Genomic DNA, 19,799 nt, shown 5'->3' with positions numbered 1-19,799 from the left:
TCAACGGTTTTCCTCATAGACATGTAAAGAAAGTTTCTCGTGGTTTTTCATAGTGATTGTTTTTTCAAAAATACAATTAGTTTTTATTTTGAGATAACTAATAGCAGGATAACGAAGCAACAAACCTAAATAACATGTTTGGCTTTCCTTTATTTGGAGACATCAACTTTATTTCTTCGTGATACTGGTACCTTAAACCTCAACAGAATAGAATTTTGTCTCAAAATAGATTGGTGAATGTATCTACTTACACTGTATGTTTTTAGATGAATAAAACTTTTTTCTACATAATTGTAGGTACATTTTGATTTTATATACTGTTTAACAACCCATACTTATAGTAAATATATAAACCTACCACTAATAACCCTAGTGGTTGATGCAGATAAAAAAAAGTTTGACCTTCACTGTGATTGTTTTTAATAAGTTATTTAAATTATTTGTAGTTTTTTTATAAAAATTTGTTTGAGTTTAATCTTTTGATTAAAATTTAAAATGCTTATTCTTTTGCACATTATTTGTATTCTGAGAGCTTACCTATATAAAGATGTTTAATGCCTGGTTGCACCAACAGATCTTAAACTTTAGACGTGCCTTAAGCTCAGATTGCGAAATATATGTATGTGTGGCATCATTGAGTCTTAGATCAGTTTTCAGCTTGGCACAATGGATTATTTAATTTATTTATTTATTTAGATAAGAATCGAAAATTATGGTGCAATGTGAGTGAAACTTAAAGCGGCCATATCTATGAGCTGAGCTGAGTTTAAGATTTGTTGGTGCTACCAGGCATAAGTTTAGTTAATAAAAATATATGATTTACTATTTTATTGGGAAAAAGCCACAATTTAAGTGAAAAATTAAATTTATTGACGTTTTAACTTCCACTTCCGAAGCAGTTATCGAAATATAAAATATAAATTAATATAAGTAATCAATTTTTATTCAACTTATTAGTGAGTACTAAAATATTAATTAAGATTTTGTATTTCAATAACGATTTCCGACTTGGAAGTTGAAACGTTAATAAATTTTATTTTTAACTAAATCGTGGATTATTTCACAATAAAATAGTATATTGCATACGATATCACAAAGAAGCAGCTTCAGAACAATATAAAAATATATGTAAATTAACTACAGAGGACAGTCTGACTTTTACAAAATTAACCTTAATTTTTGTGAAATATTTTTTCTCAAAAAATGCATTGTTTCTGCAGAAAAACCTCAGAATCCTCTTACTATTATCATTATAATTTTCAGGTTGAAATAAAAATCAATAATGGGTAAAACATAAACTTTATTTAAACTGAAGAAAACATAAAAACAAATATAATCCATGAACATTATAAAAATAACATAAAGACAAATCTTCATAACAAAGTTGTAGTACTTCTCTGTTACATCCAAAACATTTTCTTTCATAGGACTGAAAAAGCACACAGTATTGTCTTAACATTGTTTCATACCAAGACTAAAATAAGAACAAAGAATAAATCACAAATAAACCACAAATTTATGTAAATTGAAAAATAATGCAATTTTACTCTCTATGGCCAGTTTCACCAACAACAAATAAATCAGTGAATAGTTTGATAATTTAAAATTAAATTGACAAATTTTCTTTATATAGATATTTAAAGTGAGATTAACTCGTCAATTCATTTGAAGAGTAACTATTTATTTGATAAATAAATAAAATAAGTACTATTTGACGTTAGAGAAACATAGTTGTGTCAGTTTTATCAGTTGAATAATTTTATTCATCGAATAAACTACTATTCATCTTTGGTGAAACTGGCCATTAGTCAATGAAGCTTTACAATTATTATTTCTAGTGCAAAAATAAGTAATAATATTAAACTACTTATAAAAATTATTATGAAACTTTAAATAAACATTTCTTTAAGATATTTGATCAATGCATCCATAAAACAAAAGTTTTATGTTCAAAATACTTCATAATAAGATATAAAGCTTCACCGTCCAGCAAAGATAACTAAGAAGTGAAAGTAATCTTTGCCAGAATAGAAATGGAAAATGCTTTGATCTCTATTTTAAACGATCTGCTGCAAAAAAGTTTTACATTCGAGTTTCTCCACATCATGTGTTGCACCTCCCCATCTAGCATAGATGTTTAAAATTTTTAAGTCTGGATCACACGCCTAAAAGATTGTAATTTTTTACTTATTCTTTATTTTGTTAATCAAAGTTTTTTCAACACAAATATCAACAAATACTACAAATTTTTATGATATTTGCAATATAATATATTATGTGATAATACATTATTTTTATAAATTGATTATTGGCAGCATATAGTACATAATATAATATTACAAGTAAGTAGTGTTATATAACGAGTGTTACAATTTCTACATTTTTAGAAAGATAACTTTTCTATTAAGATAGTTATGTTCCCGTTCCGTTGGAGCAATTATAGCAACATGTGTGCAAATTATGGCCCCTACACAGCCAGGAAAGTTAAACTTCTGCATAAATTTTCTTTTAAAATTCTCTTTTTGAACGAATGTAGTAGGAAAGATAATCGACTCTTCACTTAGATGTTCAAGTGTTAAATTTGTTACATCATTTAAACGGATGCTAACAGTATTTTAGGCAATTGATATAGTAGTTATATATAGGCATAAAGTGAAACGTACGCTGATGTGCTTAGTATATTAGTATACAAAATGTATATACACATCAACGTTCATTTCACTTTATGTTTTGACTTAATTTGTTTGAAAATGAACTGATAGCTCTGACCGACTACTCTTTGATAGGAACTTATTGCATAAAAATAAGTGAGGTAAAAATTTACAGTGAAGGCTCAACACTGCTTGGATGAACGGATTATCACATATTATGAGGTATAAGCCTCTCAAAAAAATAGTTCACCATGTCTGTTGTTAATATAAATAAATCTACAAACTCCTAAAGTAAATGCATCACTTTCCCTTCTCATTATTCTCCTCTATATTATACCTATTTATTTCGTTTCTTAATTGCTCATTTCTTTGTATATGAGCAGGAAGCATCTAAACGTCAAACTATATCAGTATTTAATATAAACATCAAAATATATTAATAATAATTAATAATTAAATAGTTCACTATGTCTGTTGTTGATATAAATAGATCTACAAACTCCTAAAGTAACTGCATCACTTTCCCTTCTCATTATTCTCCTCTATATTATACCTATTTATTTCATTTCTTAATTGCTCATTTCTTTGTATATGATATGACCAAGTATCCGAGCAGGAAGCATCTGAACGTCGAACTATATCGGTATTTAATATAAACATCAAAATATATTAATAATAATTAATAAGTGATATGAACCTACAACTTATTGTGTTATTTTTCCTTTACAGTAACAGGAATTTATAGAAAAAATACCTTAATATAACAATGTTCCCTAGTCACAGGTAAAATTCAAAAATTTAGTGATTTCTAATAAAATAGTTCCAAACAACCCAAGACAAAAATATACAAATTGAAAATAATCACAAATAATAATCTTTCTTTAGGTTAGCTTTTTGAATACAACCACCACAAAATAAAGACAACCACACGTCAAACAGCAATATTTTTAAGAAGAAGAAGCGATATTTTTAACACGCCTAGTAGAATAGGTACGGATTATGGAGACCTGTGTAGGTCTCCATAGTACGGATAAATGTTACAACCCATTCCGCTGTGTTGCCAAATTTTTAATCAGTATCGAAACGCGGCAGATTTAAAAACATGTCAAAATATGTTGTTGCTTTACGCGTTCTAAAAGTGAATCAAATCTATTTTTCCTAATTTGATAGTTGCTTGTATAATATAATATATTCCGGTTAGTTATCCGGTAGATAAGCTTTAAAAGTAAGTTTGGATTCCGAACACACCTGATTTTTGTGTTTATTTTTATAATTTCAGCTTTAACTTAACCTAACCTAACATATTTAGATTCAAAGATGATTTTATCGTTTTTATTTCCATTTTGGAAGAAGGAATGAAGGAAATGTAAGTAAATTAAAGAATTACAACTTAAAAAAATAAGTATACAAAGTCATAAGGTTTAGAAATACATTTCCATATTTTAATCAGACAACAATATTGGCTTAGAAAGAAAACATTGATTATGCTGAAAAATTTACTGGAGAGCTTGAACAAGAGGTAAATTCATTTTAAGTTAGTGGAAAACTGTTGATTTGTATGTAAACTAGAAGACAAAGACAAGTTTAAATAAAGACAATCTAGCTAATGAAACAGATGCAGTGGTAATTTTGTTTACATAATTATATGTACATATTATATGATTATTAATATTAACTGTTCAATGATGTAAAAATTTGTTAATGTGGGGAAAACTTTTATATAAATTCAATACTATATTTCTGTAGTGGTATGGCAAAACTTGATATTGTGTCTGATTTTAGCTAGAATGAGATTATTTGCTTGATATGCTATTTAGTAACATTTCTTCAAGTTGGTAGAGTTTGGTATGTGTATGATGAAGGTAAAACCCCCTTTGTCCCACATATCTTTTGTATAAAAGATATGTCCCCTTTTAACTTACAGTAGAACCCCGATTATCCGGGTGTAGATTATCCATGCTATGATTTTCTATTACATACCCAAGTTGCATTTTTGAGGTTTTATCATCGTAAATCACTTGACGGAAACTCTATATGACGAAAGAGAGACTCATAATGAAAGATTTATTTTTTTCTGTTATCTTTTTATGGTAGGTACATATGTATGTGTATATGTACAGTTACGGCCAGTGAATAGTTTACAGGCTGGCTTATCTAGGAGCCAATTTTTTAAATTTTTACCTCGTTTAAATGCACCACTTGCGTCAAAGTGACGTTGCCAGTGGTGTACCTAGAATAGGTTGATTAAATTTAAAAAATCAAAATAATAAAAATAAATTTTACAAAATTTATCAAAATGGAAAATATAGAAAGAAGTTTTTTTGAATAAAATGGATTATGGTCTTAATATTATTTAGTTTCTTATTTTATTTTTCAACACTCACGAAATTTTTGACAAGCATTGCCTTTTTGAGATTTTTTGACTTTGACATTTATCAAATCCGTACGACACTGCAATTTTACAGTATTACAATATAAAAATTAAAGTGTAAACTATTCATTGACTGTAACTGTACATATGTATTATACATAAGAAATACATGTTTGAATTATCCCTGCTTTTCAATACACCTTCGGTCACGAGGAGGACGGATAATCGGGGTTCTGCTGTATTAGGTAGGGCAGAACTTGATATATTACTTGATTTCTTATGTTGATTACTTTTCGTTTTTGAGTTGGCAAAACATGATTCAAACTTTCCAAATTCTCTCCTGAAAAATTTGGCTAGATGGACATATCAATCATTGTCAAAACTCTCCAGATTTATAATCCATCCAACCAACTGATATATTGAATAGTAAACTAGGGCTAAAAACCAACTATGTATATCAAAACACAATATTTTTAAAGGTTGGATAATTTACATAGAAGAATCCCAATAACAGGAATAAAACCTAATTTGGATGCCTCAGAAGTCAAACGGTGTAAGTCACATTCTCCCTAAAAATGACTTATGGGATATAACACTTATTATTATACAAGGTGTCTCAAAAGTAGTGGAACGGTCGAATATTTCGCGAACTAAACATCGGATCAAAAAACTGAAAAATACGTTTTCAATAATTTTCAAAAATCTATCCAATGACACCAAACACCAACCCCCACTACACCCACTGGAGGTGGGGTGGGGGTAACTTTAAAATCTCAAATGGAAACTCCCAGTTTTTCTTGCAGATTTTAATTCGTTGCGTAAAAGTAAGCAACTTTTATTCAAGACAATTTTTCGAACTGTGGATAGATGGCGCTATAATTGGGAAAAACGATTTATCCTGATACCATAGGTAAATTATAGAAACGGTCTAATATCTCACGAAATACACGTCCAAATGAGAAACTAAAAAACACATTTTTAATATTTTTCGAAAACCTTTCGAATAATACCAAACGTGACCCTCCAACCCACCCCCTGGCGGTGGGGTGGGGGGTAACTTTAAAATCTTAAATAGCAACCCCCACTTTTTATTACAGATTTGGATCCGTCACGAAAAATTAAGCAAAATTTATTCGAAACATTTTTTAGAATTGTTAATAGATGGCGCTTTAATTGAAAAAATACGATTTATTAGCGCCATCTATCAGAAATTTTAAAAAATGTTTCGAATAAATGTTGCTTAATTTTTTATGACGAATCCGAATCTGCAATAAAAAGTGGGGTTTGCTATTTAAGATTTTAAAGTTACCCCCACCCCACCTGCAGGGGGTGGGTTGGAGGGTCATGTTTGGTGTTATTCGATAGGTTTTCGAAAAAGATTAAAAATCTGTTTTTTGGTTTCTCATTTGGAAGTGTATTTCGTGAGAATTAGACCGTTTCTATAATTTACCTATGCTATCAAGATACATCGTTTTTCCCAATTATAGCGCCATCTATCGACAGTTCGAAAAAATGTCTTGAATAAAAGTTACCTACTTTTACGTAACGAATCCAAATTTGCAAACAAAACTGGGGGTTTCTATTTGAGATTTTAAAGTTGCCCCCCCACCCCACCTCCAGGGGATGTAGTGGGGATTAGTGTTTGGTGTCATTGGATAGATTTTTGAAAATGATTGAACACATATTTTTCAGTTTTTCGATCCGATGTTTGGTTCGCGAAATATTCGACCGTTCCACTACTTTTGGGACACCCTATATATACATAGAAATATTATTATTTCCTTGTTTGTATTTATGAATATGTTACCCAGGTTATGATAAATAAAGACAGTTTACAGTCGGAAAAATTAGAGAATACCCATGAACGATCACATCAATCACATATATTCAGATTACTAATAATCTATCTCTCTCGTTTGTTATTTATGGAAAAAAAACAGCAAATACAAAATATGTGATTGACTGATTGATGTGATCTTTCATGGGTATACGCTCTGAGCTCCGCTGGTGTCGCTCCTGGCGGATTACTAATTCAACTTTCACCGGTAATTTTTAAATTTATTATTTAATTGTTATCGCTTAATATTTACAACGCTAAAAAGTAATTAAATTGTAACAGATTTTTTTAAGATTTTGCTAATCATTTTGACGTTCTATTGATGAAATATTAATTTCTTACTTCGGATATTTTCACAATTATCGTGTAGATGTCGCTAAGATTAATAGATTAATTTATAATTACATATTACGGAACATTAAAAAAACGTAAATTCAGTATTTGAAACGTAAGTATATTTAAGGTAAAAGTATATACCACAGCTTTGACCAACTAATATTTTTTATAATTAATGTTTTTAATTTTAATTTTAAATTAATCACTTTGACATTTATGTCAAATTTCCGGTAAACGTTTACAGACTTGCCACTACCGGCTCTCGCGAATTTATAAATATCCCCTCTACGTACAAGCTCACAGCGTATAGGGCTTTTCATTTTCATCGATTGTCATTTGTTTCGAGCTTCTGTCATATGTTGTATAATCTGTGTATAATATTAATATACACGGATTATACGACATCTGACAAGCTCGAAACAAATGACTGTGAATGAAAAGCCCTATTCTTTCATTTTTCCGACTGTATTTGCCAGCAACTATTGTCAGAAACATCTTAGTATCTCATTTTAAGCAGTTATTGACTTACACCGATTGGCTTCTGGCATTGATTTGTTAATAGATACCTTTCACTTTTCTAAATAAAAAAATTAGTTACAGATATGACAAACATCTAGCTAGAAGATGGAATCCTGCGTTCTTAAAAGAAAAAAAGCTAGTTCCAGAAGTAAGCTACCAATAATAAACTAGAGAATGTATTACAAGAAAGAACAACGCTAATATTCAACATAGCTCAATTGCTTCAGATAGAAAAAGAGGAGGAAAGGGTACAACACAAGCGTGCCAGAGAAAATGAAAGGGCAGAAGAGAGACACAAAATTCATTGATTTATTAAATTTAAAAATTAAATTATACAAAGGACAATTAAATAAAAAATTAAAAAATGATACATGTATATTAATGATCCTTCTATTTCCCCATAAAGCTTGTTACTGACCAGGAGGTATACTATAATAGATATATATTATATCTCATATCGCTGACTCTAGTAATGAGTGAGCCTGCATAAATGGAACCATAATTATAGTTCCGTGTATGCAGCCTCACTCATAACTGTAGTGAGTGATATGAGATATATTATAGTATAGCTCCCCGTGTATGACAAGCTTAACACAAAAAATTTATCAGGTTATCAAACATCTTAACTTCAGTAAATTCAATAATTTAGCTTATTCCTGGTATATACTCTTGACAAAAAATAATTTTTGAATTAAATTAATTGACGCAAAAAGAAGAATGTGAATGTATGTAATTTATTTAAGCCAAAATACATTGTACGTCTGTCAGTAAATAGAAAAAATGTTTATTTCACAAATAAACATTTCTTTTCTTTCTTTCGCTTAAATTAAATCACAAACAGCCTCCCACATACCTCTTGGCAGTTTGAACATTTAATTTAAGCGAAAAGCATTGTTTATTTGCCAAATAAACATTTTTTTCTATTTTCTGACGGCGATAGAATGTTTTGAGATAAATAAATTGCATACACTCTTCTTTTTTCGTCAATTAATTTAATTCAAAAATTATTATTTTGGCAATCCTGTATAAATAATGATATTTATAAAATAAAAATGTATACCATTTTTATTCAGTTGCAATGCGAAGGCAAAACAATCTTACTTTTCAATTAGAATACGGAGTGCAGTCCAGTCCCTTGAATCGCGATTTTCGGCTCTTATTGGAGCCTTCATCGGAAGGAACGTAGGCACTCTTCTCCATTGATATTTATGTTTATATTACTGTATAGAGATTACGTCACCACGCTCAGATGGATGACGTCACTAGTATGAAATATATGGCAAAAAATTGTAATTTGAAAATAAAAATCAACCTATTTCGGGATTTTTCTCTAAAGTCATCCATTTTAGAGAAAATGAATTTATTCCATTAATTTAGATCCTCTCTGTATGTGTACTTATATTTTATACCTCTATTTCTAATGTAATTAATTATCGAGTTAGAAAAAATACATTTGATTCAGTTTTCGGAAGAAGATATTAAAAAAGGCAAGTGTTAGGATGTAGTAATTCAATGGATTATTCAATAAATATAGACATAATATTGAATAATTTTTAGAACGTGTAATGACATGTTTTTAAATCTGCCGCGTTTACGATTCCGATCCTGACTAAAAATTTGGCAACATCGCGGAATGGGTTGTAACGGGTCGGGTATCATTCACAACTGTCACTGGAATGGGTAATACAGAAATCGTCACGCGCAGGTCGCAAAATGAATAAGTACCAAGTTGGATATGACCCTATTCATATACACCCAATTTGCATACATATTAAGAAAAATAAATATATGGAAGAATTGAAGAATATATTTTAGAAAATGAGTTAATGATGTCATGCTATTATATCGCTAAAAAGTATGGACCATGTATGTAATCCTTTTATGTTAATAATAATTTGATGGATAATAATTTTGTATTATAAATGGGCAGAAAAACAGAAGAAGACTTGAGCTACCTACCTAACCTATTACAATGATTTGATTATGCTGTACAATATAAAGTAGTTTTTGAAGAAAGAAGTATATTTCTAAAGCCACAACTTCTACCAGACCAGCAGATCATAGATAAAACATTCATTGAAGTTGTTACACCAATGGACAATTTTTACAATCTTGACCCTTTGGAAATTGTTGAAATTTACAGATTTCAAAGCAGAAGGCAAGCTGGGGGAGAATCAGTGCAATCATTTTTCTAGGATTAGAGAAGACAGCAATGTGAGCAATGAATTGCAATTTTTAAGCACATCTAAAATCTAGGATAAAGAACCAATTTGCCTTGGAATTGCATTCCAAAAGAATACATGCAAGACTTTTTGAAACCAGGAATCTAGACTTGGATCCAGCAGTGGACATTGTCAGTAGTTTGGAAACTTTTGAAAAGGACAGTTATCAATTAAATTACAATAATTCAATTCCATTTTTACATTCCAAATTGTATTAAAAATTCTAAATGATCACAATACATATTTTAAATTTTTTATTATTATACTATAATATACATAGGTATTCTAAAGTTAGCGCAGTTTATCGAAATACAATTGCAATTTTCTATTTATGCGATTGAATGAAAAAAGATTAAATGGCTACTTTTTGTAGACATACATTTTTAATCAAGCAACGATTTGTTCAAGAGAAAATGTTTTTAAAATTGCATAAACATTTAACATGTCAAATAAACCTGTTTTTTACCCAAAATGACTCATTTTGAATACCCCTACTCATCATAACACTCAACAAAACTTTAATAAAGCACATGTGTAAGCTTTCTAGAGTACAGATATTACCAAAGAATGAGTTTCTGACCTTACAGTTAGGTAAATATTACAAGTATATTGATGACAGTGAAAAAGTACAACATAAATTTATATACCTACAGTGATGAGCGCACTAATAACCGGCAAAATAACGCAAAAGATGGAAAACACTACATTGCGAAACAAAAGAGATGAAACTAGTGGAGGTGGAAATTATCGTTATAAACATATAAATTACCATTACATTACATAGTTTCCCACCTTTAGACTTATCAGAGGAGTATGACAACTATCACTGTGACAATAGAATTTTATAAAATATTCCTGTCACAGATGTCTACAGGTGGGAATCTATGTAATATAATGTTAATTATACACAGTGATGAGCACGCTAATAACCGGCAAAAGATGGAAAACATAATACAGTAAAACCTCGATACAACGGACTAATTGGGGGGACTAATTCCATTAAAGCCGAAAGTCCGTTATATAAAAATAGCTTTAAAATAAATCAGATTATTTGGAAATGTGTCCTCATTTTGCTATAATAAAAAGTTTATTGAAATTCTTTGTAAAATACAACGTTTGGGATCCACGGGGACCCCGTTATTATGCAATGTATGTTAGTAAAGGCAGGGTTAAGTATGTATAAGATTAACAGGACGTTTTAAATTTTTTTACATTTGACCTTATTTTTGGTACGTTATATCCGAAGTCTGTTAAATAAAGGTCCGTTATATCGAGGTTTTACTGTACATTACGAAACAAAAAGAGATGAAACTAGTGGAGGTGGAAATGATAGTTATAAACTTATAAAATATCATTACATTACATAGTTTCCCACCTTTAGTGGTCTATGGCAGGAGTATTTTACAAAATTCTTCTGTCACAGTGACAGTTGTCATACTCTTCTGATACGTCTGTCTAAAGGTGGGAAACTATATAATGTAATGTTAATTTATACTTTTATAACGATCATTTCCATCTCCACTAGGTTCATCTCTTTTTGTTTCGCAATGTAGGTTTTTTGTTTATTATGTTTTCCATCTTTTGTGCTATTTTGCCGGTTATTAGCATGCTCATCACTGTATACGTTTATAACAATAATTTTCACCTCCACTAGTTTCATCTCTTTTTGTTTCGCAATGTATTATGTTTTCCATCTTTTGCGCTATTCTGCCAGTTATTAGCGTGCTCATCACTGTATATGTATATACAGTAAGAGCCACCGTACTAGACACATGGGGAGGTACCTAAATGCCACGCTTATGGGCTAATCCGGTCCGTTCTCAGATGTGATTTTCATCACTGTCATATTAATCTGACGTTCTAAACAAGTGAAGGTTCATTGCAACAAGTGAAGGTTCCAGGACTGTAATGGCTCAATGTTCCTATGTGTCTAGTATGTTGGCGCTGACTGTAAATATTATATATACATAAACTAGAAATGATCACAGCTGATTAGTTAATTAGCTGAAATGTTAGTAATGTTAGTAACAGCTGAAATGGAAGACTCAGTGTACTCTTTTCTACGATTCCAATATTTCGTTACCAGTCATTAACATCATAGGGACGCAATTTGAGATTTTAGTCAACAATGTTATATATGTGAAAAAAAGCGGCATTAACAAAAAGAATTGCAGTGAATGTTATTAAAATACCACTAATTATTAAAATCTTTTAAAATTCTTCGCACAGAAAGGTTTCATTGATATAATTGTCTCTAAAACGTTTCTGTGCAACAAATTTTAAAAGATTTTAATAATTAGTGGTTTTTTGCATCGTTATATGTATTATAGGTAGTTATATTTTTCATTTTTAATAACATTCACTGCAATTCGTTTTGTTAATGCCGCTTTTTTGCACATATACCTATAACATCGTTGACTAAAATCTTAAACTGCATCCCTAATGATGTTAACGACTCTTAACAACATATTGGAATCGTAGAAAAGAGTACACTGAGTCTTCCATTTAAGCTGTTACCCCAATAATTTGTAAATTGATATTATACATATATGTATATATTGTATATATATCTTGGAAAATTCCCTAAAAAAATACAAATATGTATTTAATAAAAGTGTAGGTACAAAATGTATTTATTTAAAAAAATGAACATGAGTAAAACAAATATCATGATAGAATAAATATGAATATAAATAACGTAAATATTGAGGTTGTTGAAGAATATATATCTACCTGTGTCAAATAATCAAAGCTAATAAAGAGATCCAATTATAAACAATAACAATTGAAGTACAAAGAAAAATCAGATTGGCGTGGGCAGCGTTTGGAAAGTTACGATGGATACTAAAAAGCACAAATACACAAACCCATGTAGTTGATCAGTGTTCTGACGTATGGCTCAGAAACATGGACATTAACAAAGGTCAACATAAACAAAATAGAAATAACCCGGAGAAAAATGCAAAGATCCATGTTGTGAATAAAACTGAAAGGCAGAAAATCAAACAAATGGATAAGAGAGAAAACAAAAGTAAAAAATGAAACTGAACATAAAACAGAGTTAAAATGGAGATTTGCTGGCCACAATGCGAGACAGGAAGATAAAAAGATGAAATGCTGAAATACAAAACTGGAGACCGTGGACAGGAAGAAGATAAAGACCTCAGATGCAATAGAGGGGCGATATTGTAAAAGCTGCAGGAACTCACTGGAAAAGCACAGCCGAGGACAGACAGATTATGGAAAGATTTGGGGAAGGCCTATGTTTAAATCCGGGTTGACATTACTAGTGAATAACGAACGTGGCTCACGCTTACGTAATTTGCCCGTGCTATTGTTAGATATTTTATTATCTATTTTCAAACTCGAGCAGTACATTTGTATTGCTATGCAATGCATAAATAATACAAATGTACTGCTCGAGTTTGAAAATAGATAATAAAATATCTAACAATAGCACGGGCAAAATACGTAAGCGTAAGCCACGTTCGTTATTCACTAGTAATGTCAACCCGGCTTAAAGTTCAATAATAGAAAAGGGCTAAAGAAGATTAGGGACTTACACATTATAAGTAATATGTTGGCCACATTCTTCTAAGAATTGGCCAACATTCATATTATTATAATTTCTTAGTAAGTTTGCTAATCTTCCATTTGCCCTCTGGTACCTATTATCTTGTACCTCCTCTAGTCCTGCCTCGAGACGGCTACTAATCAAATCTTGCCTCAGCTGCTCTTTGATTAGCTTTTCTATCAATATGTATGGATTAGGATGGCGGCAACTGAACATGCTATTAAATGCATGGTGAAAGGATTCCGCTGAATTTGTTGTTCTTGGTAACCCTTCCAGAGTAATATTATTGCAATTCCACATGCCAATTGCATAATATGGATTTCTTGGCGGAAGTGTACGTCCAACCCAGGTTGTAATAAAGTAGTCGATAAAACTGTGGCATCTTTCGTCTTCTCCAAAGCTATCAATTAACTCGGTCTCCAATAGTTCGAATACTTGAGAAACCTCTGCTGGTGGCACGAACGAAAGAGCACAAAATGATTTTATTAAGGTTTTAAAGAATTGTTCATCTCTGTAAAGTTGTGCTAAACCTAACTGCTGCACTTTACGCCATATTGCTTGACAAAAATGAAAGAAGCAACCGTGAACTCTAATATTGGGTACTAATCGTCTAAAAGTGTTAACAACTGCCATCTCAAAATCAATTACGATTGTATTAGGTCTTGCTCCAGGTCGAATGATATCGATTTTTTCGAAAATTTTAATCAAACTTCTCTCGTAACTCCGCTCATTTTTGTTTGGCAAAAATGCGTAGATGAATGGTAATGTTTTGTTGTGAAAGACCCCATGTATAATCCATAGTTGGTACCACAGATTCGGAGCACTTTTAAAAGTGCCATCGACAACCCATGTATCACATTGGATTAAACGAGTAAGGTCTAAAGTACAACCAAATATAATTATACGATTTTGATCATCTATTCCAGTATCGCTCAAAATGAAATCCTGAGGTATGGATGTTTTGGTTCTTCTCAACTCATTAGGGATAATTAATTCCCTAAATGAGTGAGGCACTCGTGGAATTACCTGATTTCTTCGGCGTACTTTTCTCACCATCTTTTGCATAGATGTCAGTTGTGGCAAATGAACCTTCGTGTCATCCGATATCCCTTCTAGGGCAGTGTTCACAACATCCCTAGGTGTATAATGACTGGAACTAGCTGCCTCTCTTATCTTGTGTTGCACAGTCATGGGTCCTATTTTATGAGAAGGCCCGTGATTGTGCACTCTTCTGATAATAACGTTTTCGCCATCGTTGCCATCACCGATAGTTATTGCAGAACCGCCACATGATTCGCCGCAGGTCCAATAAGTTCTGCCATTAGGAGTACTCCTAACTCTATGGTAGAAGTACTCTTGGAATATTAATTTTTTTTGGCCTCTCTTTGTCGATATGTACGTTGCCATTGCCACGATACAGGGATACAACTAAGACACTAAGAACTGAACGCACTGACTTTACTCTAAAGACTACTTAATTAACAGCAAATGACCTGCCATAAGAAGAATCACGTGATTTATCTTATGAAAGCAGACTGCACTTATATAGGCGGGGGCAAAATGAGCGTTTTTTCCTGCTGGTACCTATTACACAAAACCATAGAAAAATTAATTTTTTAAAGATACCTACACAAAATTATTAATGGTCATATTATAATACTTAAATTAATCATATTAGACTGTGCAAGAGATATGCCAGTAAAACAGAACAATAATAACAATAATGATATAATATCTAAGTTTTGTTTCTTACACCGATAGGACATTGCGAAGATCAACGAAAATTTCTTAGAATTTATTAAGGTGACCAACTGTACTCATTTACTGAGTTTTGTACTCTTTTTTCGCAAACCGTACTCTTTGCAAATCCTGTACTCTGAAAGTACTCATTTGTATAATTTTATACTCATTGTGAACGGATAGAATGGATAGTGAACTTTAGAGCAGGGGTCACCAATTAGCGGATCGCGGTCCTCATCCGGACCGTGAGCTAGTTTTGTGCGGACCGTCAATAAATTCAGAATATACCTAGTGTTTGGCAATTTGACTATGTTTGGCTCAAATGAACTTTATTAAAAATCGGTATAGATCAGGCGGGCCTATTTTACCACTAGGCCCATGAGGCCCCTGCCTCGGACCCGCATTTTATTGGGGCCCGAAAACATCACTAAAAGAAAATTTTTATTGAAAAAACAAAATAAATTTTCAAAATGATTTCATTTTACGAACAGGAAATGATAAATGATAACAAATTAGGTTAGAGTGATATTCATGAACCATAAGTCCATAAACCATTCTTAAACCATAAACCATCATAAAAATGCAATAAGAGTAGGTATAATAGATTGCCTTGTCGGTACCAATAACAATAAGCAAAATTTATACACCACTACGAAGAATTACAGATACAAGAGCCAAGAGGTAGAATTAAAAAGAGTCATCGTCACGTTTTGACGTATTTATTTAAAATGCACTTTTAAATTTAATATTTAGTTTGATGTTTAATGCCGTTTTATGCAAAGATAAGGTATTGCTTGATTGTATGTAACATTAGTTTTCAGTCCTGTGCATTTTAAGTTCAACTAATCTATTCATTAATCATCAGTCGTTTATTAAATTTCTGTAAACACTTATTTTTCTTATCTAAGTAATCGTTTCGTTATCATGAGTTACAATCATTTAAATGTCAGTAAAAACGAAAAAAGCAAAAAATTAAGAGAACAGAAACGGCAGGCACAAAAAGATGAAATATTATCTTATTTTACACCTCAAAACAGTGCGCAAAAAGGAAGTTCGTCCTCCATTATGAACTTCTTCTTCTTGTTCTATGGCACTACAACCCAAATTGAGCCTTGGCCTTCTTTATTTTTTGCCTCCACACTTTTTTATCTATGACTGCTCTTATCCATACACGGACTTCTAAAAATACTTGTGCATCGCTGGTTACTGTGTCTTCCCAGCACTTTCTAGGCTTTCCAACCGGTCTCTTTCCCTGCATCTGCATCCTAGCGTTCATTGCTTTTTTTGATATAGCTGATTCGCTAATCTGAGACACAACTGTCTACACTATTGTTACCTCCAGTTTCTGCAGTGGTTATTTTGCTTTTAGTTAACTACAACATGTGGCTTCTTCTATTGAAGAAGCTAGTTAGAAAGCTAGTAGGAAACATTAAAAAAATCTCCAGTCGTAAAAAAATTAAAACTAAATGAACTGGAAAAAAAAAAGAAAAAACGTGGTAAGAAGGGCTGCACCAAAAACAAAATTTTGGAGAGTTTGGAGGAAGAAGATGATAATGACGATGCGTGTCTATATTACAATTAACTATTTTCAAATTAAAATGCGAAGGAAGGCTGGATAAAATGTGTGTCTTGCACCAAATGGGCTTATGACGCCTGTAGTGCATATGATGATGTACTTAGATGAAGTTTTTATTTGTGACTTCTGTTCATAGATTTTCGATTTTTGTTCACATACTTTTAATAAATATTTTATTTTCTACCCATTAGTCTTTTTACATGGTAATTAAGTTACTACCCGGTTTTATCATACCGGTTGGACAACCAACCGGGTATTTTGCAATATTTTCATAAAAATAAAAAAAAATTAAAAATCTAAGAATATTTTTAAAAATTGACATTGGTATATCAAACTTAAGTCATTTGAGAATATTTCAATTTGCAGCAAACATTTGCTACTTTCACATAGCAAAAGATACAGACGGTTTTTGGAGTGGTACCCGGTTTTGTCCAACTCTCCCCTACAACTAAGACACTAAGAAATAAACACACTTACTCTAAAAGACTACTTAATTAACAGCAAATGACCTGCCATAAGAAAAATCACGTGATTTATCTTATGACAGCAGACTGCACTTATATAGGCGGGGGGCAAAATGAGCGTTTTTTCGTGCTGGTACCTATTACACAAAACCATAGAAAAATTAATTTTTTAAAGATACCTACACAAAATTATTAATGGTCATATAATAAATTAATCATATTAGACTGTACAAGAGATATGCAAGTAAAACAGAACTGTAACCTGAAAGAAAGAAGTACTGAAATTCGTAAGCCTCAAATTTCTATGTGTCAGGCGGCGAAACGGACTGAGTGGTTTCTGAACGTCGTTATAACCTATGTGAATGTCATGATAATTTTAGGTGCTTCAGAAAGGTTATCAGTTTTGCAACAAAAATTTTTATGGTAGAGTACTATTTTCGGTAATACGGAAAAGGTCACGAAAACGGTCCAAGCTTAAAATAAACAATACTTTCAGCAGGACGGGACAACCTCTGTCACACTGCCAGGGAGTTTCTTCGAATACTGTGCGAACATTTTGGGAGTTTTGACTCACAGAACTAACGCCACCAGATGCGTACATATGGGGAATGCTGAAGGAGTCAGTCAGAGCCACCGTCTGCCATTTTGAAATTGCGGACTAGGAATAAAGATTTTTTCATGCTAGAGGCAATGACGGATGTAGAAATTTCCGTTAGGAGGGGAAATTTGCCGTAGGGGGAACTTCCAATGAAAAACCAACCAAAAGACATAAAAAAGATAAACTCAGATTACATAAAAGACACAAATAATAACTTATAGGCATTAAGTTTTCTTGATTAATTGTTTATCTGTTTATTGAAGACGTTTCGTTTACTGCTCAGTAAACATCATCAGTTCATATACAAATGAATGTTATAAGTACTCTTTTGGATGTTGTTGCTTATAACACTCATTTGTAGATGAACTGTTGTTTACTGAAAAGTGAACGAAACGTCTTCAATAAACAGATAAAGTAGCCGAAGTCGTTGTCTTTTTTCTCCACTTACTTGACCGAAAGACCCTACACTCACGAGTGCTCCTTTTTTATATTGGAATTGACGGTTTTATTGTTTTCCAGTTGCAGGTCAGTAGGTATCTAGTTTCCTCTCCTACGCAGAGGAACACCGTCTTTTCCATGTTCATTATCAGACCCCGTTTTTCAAATTCCTCATTCAATTTTCGTGTCATGTATTCGAGATCCTCTTTGTCATTTGCACATATTACTGATCATCGTCAAATTGGAGGATATACAAACAAGTGTCAAGTGTCATCGTCCACCTGTATGCCCATTCCTTTGCATTTCGATTTCCACTGGAGGAGAGCTTTACCAATATAGATTTTAAAAAGTATCTGTGATATGCAGCACGCCTGTCATAGGCCTTTATTGACTTTGAATGGTTCCGATATTCTGTTGCCTACTTATTTTATCTGGGCTTCCATGTTGTTGTATTTATTCTGGACAGCCTTTATGAGTGTATGATTGATTGAAGTTTCCTGGAGTACCTGCCACAGTTTCTAAATCTATGAATGTAAGGTGTGTTGATCTCTATTCCGTGCTAGTTTCTTCTCTATAATTTGTTTCAAGCAGAACACGTTGTCTCTGCAAGATCTACCATCTCGAAACCCGATCTGCTCCTCTTCCCATGGGCAGGGGGGGCCGTAGCCCCCCTGAATTTTGGGGACTGTAGTATTGTATATGGTTATCCAGAGTATACAAAATGTAATGTGCAACATCTATACGCCTGCCCCCCTCCTAGAAATTTTTATATGGGCGCTGGTGCTCTTCCTCTTGGATTTAGTATTCATCTTCGATCATATCTCTGATTATTCTTCCACATATCCTACTCACCGTATACTCGTTACTGAAAGACCTCGGTAGTTAATGCAGTCTATATAATTATTTGTTACCTTTTTTATATATCGAGGTTATGAAAGCTGTTTTCCATTCCTCTGGGCTGCTTTATCCATTGGTGTACTTTGTGAATATGTATGCAAGATATCTAATAAACAATTTTTGCGTTCTGTTTATTATCAATTCTGCTGATATTCCGCAGGGGGACTTTTCCATTTTTACGCTGTTTTACTGCTTTAGTCTCTACTGCTACATCAATTAGTAGGTAGGTGAAACTGGGTAACTGCGAGACACTTTTTTTTCATTTAACCATAAGTCCACTACTATGACATGTATAAACAAAATTTCTTCAGGATTGTACTATCACATGTGTTCATTACACAAGAAAAAGTCAAATTTGAAAATAGCTCTGTCTGTTTAGTTTGTATTCGACACATAAGGTCAATTTGTCATTTGTCTCAGTGTGTTACCCATGGCATGGGTAACACTGAGACAGTATAATATTTATATGAACATAAAGACTTAAATCTTTATTTGAAAAAAAAAAATTTAAGTTACAGAGTACTAATTAATTCAAAAAATAGTGATTGAAAATTAACGTACATTTATTAAATTGAA

The 19,799-nt window shown here is 32.0% G+C and overlaps 1 protein-coding gene and 1 long non-coding RNA gene across 2 annotated transcripts; both read right to left on the bottom strand.

The window, feature by feature from the left end:
* Positions 1-1,283: 1,283 nt before the first annotated feature.
* Positions 1,284-3,614, bottom strand: LOC126893287 (uncharacterized). Its single transcript, XR_007701116.1, has 2 exons — positions 3,406-3,614; positions 1,284-1,474 (listed from the first exon to the last, which is right to left on the bottom strand). It is a non-coding gene; the product is annotated as an uncharacterized LOC126893287 (long non-coding RNA).
* An 8,573-nt stretch (positions 3,615-12,187) lies between these two features.
* Positions 12,188-17,032, bottom strand: LOC126893282 (uncharacterized). The gene has a single exon (XM_050663304.1). It carries the CDS (start codon positions 14,915-14,917, stop codon positions 13,496-13,498), a length of 1,422 nt encoding a protein of 473 aa, XP_050519261.1. The 5' UTR covers positions 14,918-17,032; the 3' UTR covers positions 12,188-13,495.
* Between the last annotated feature and the right edge of the window lie 2,767 nt (positions 17,033-19,799).

Source organism: Diabrotica virgifera, chromosome 10 (assembly GCF_917563875.1).
Source record: "Diabrotica virgifera virgifera chromosome 10, PGI_DIABVI_V3a".
Taxonomy (NCBI): Eukaryota; Metazoa; Arthropoda; class Insecta; order Coleoptera; family Chrysomelidae; genus Diabrotica; species Diabrotica virgifera.
This window is presented reverse-complemented; position numbering and strand designations above follow the sequence as displayed.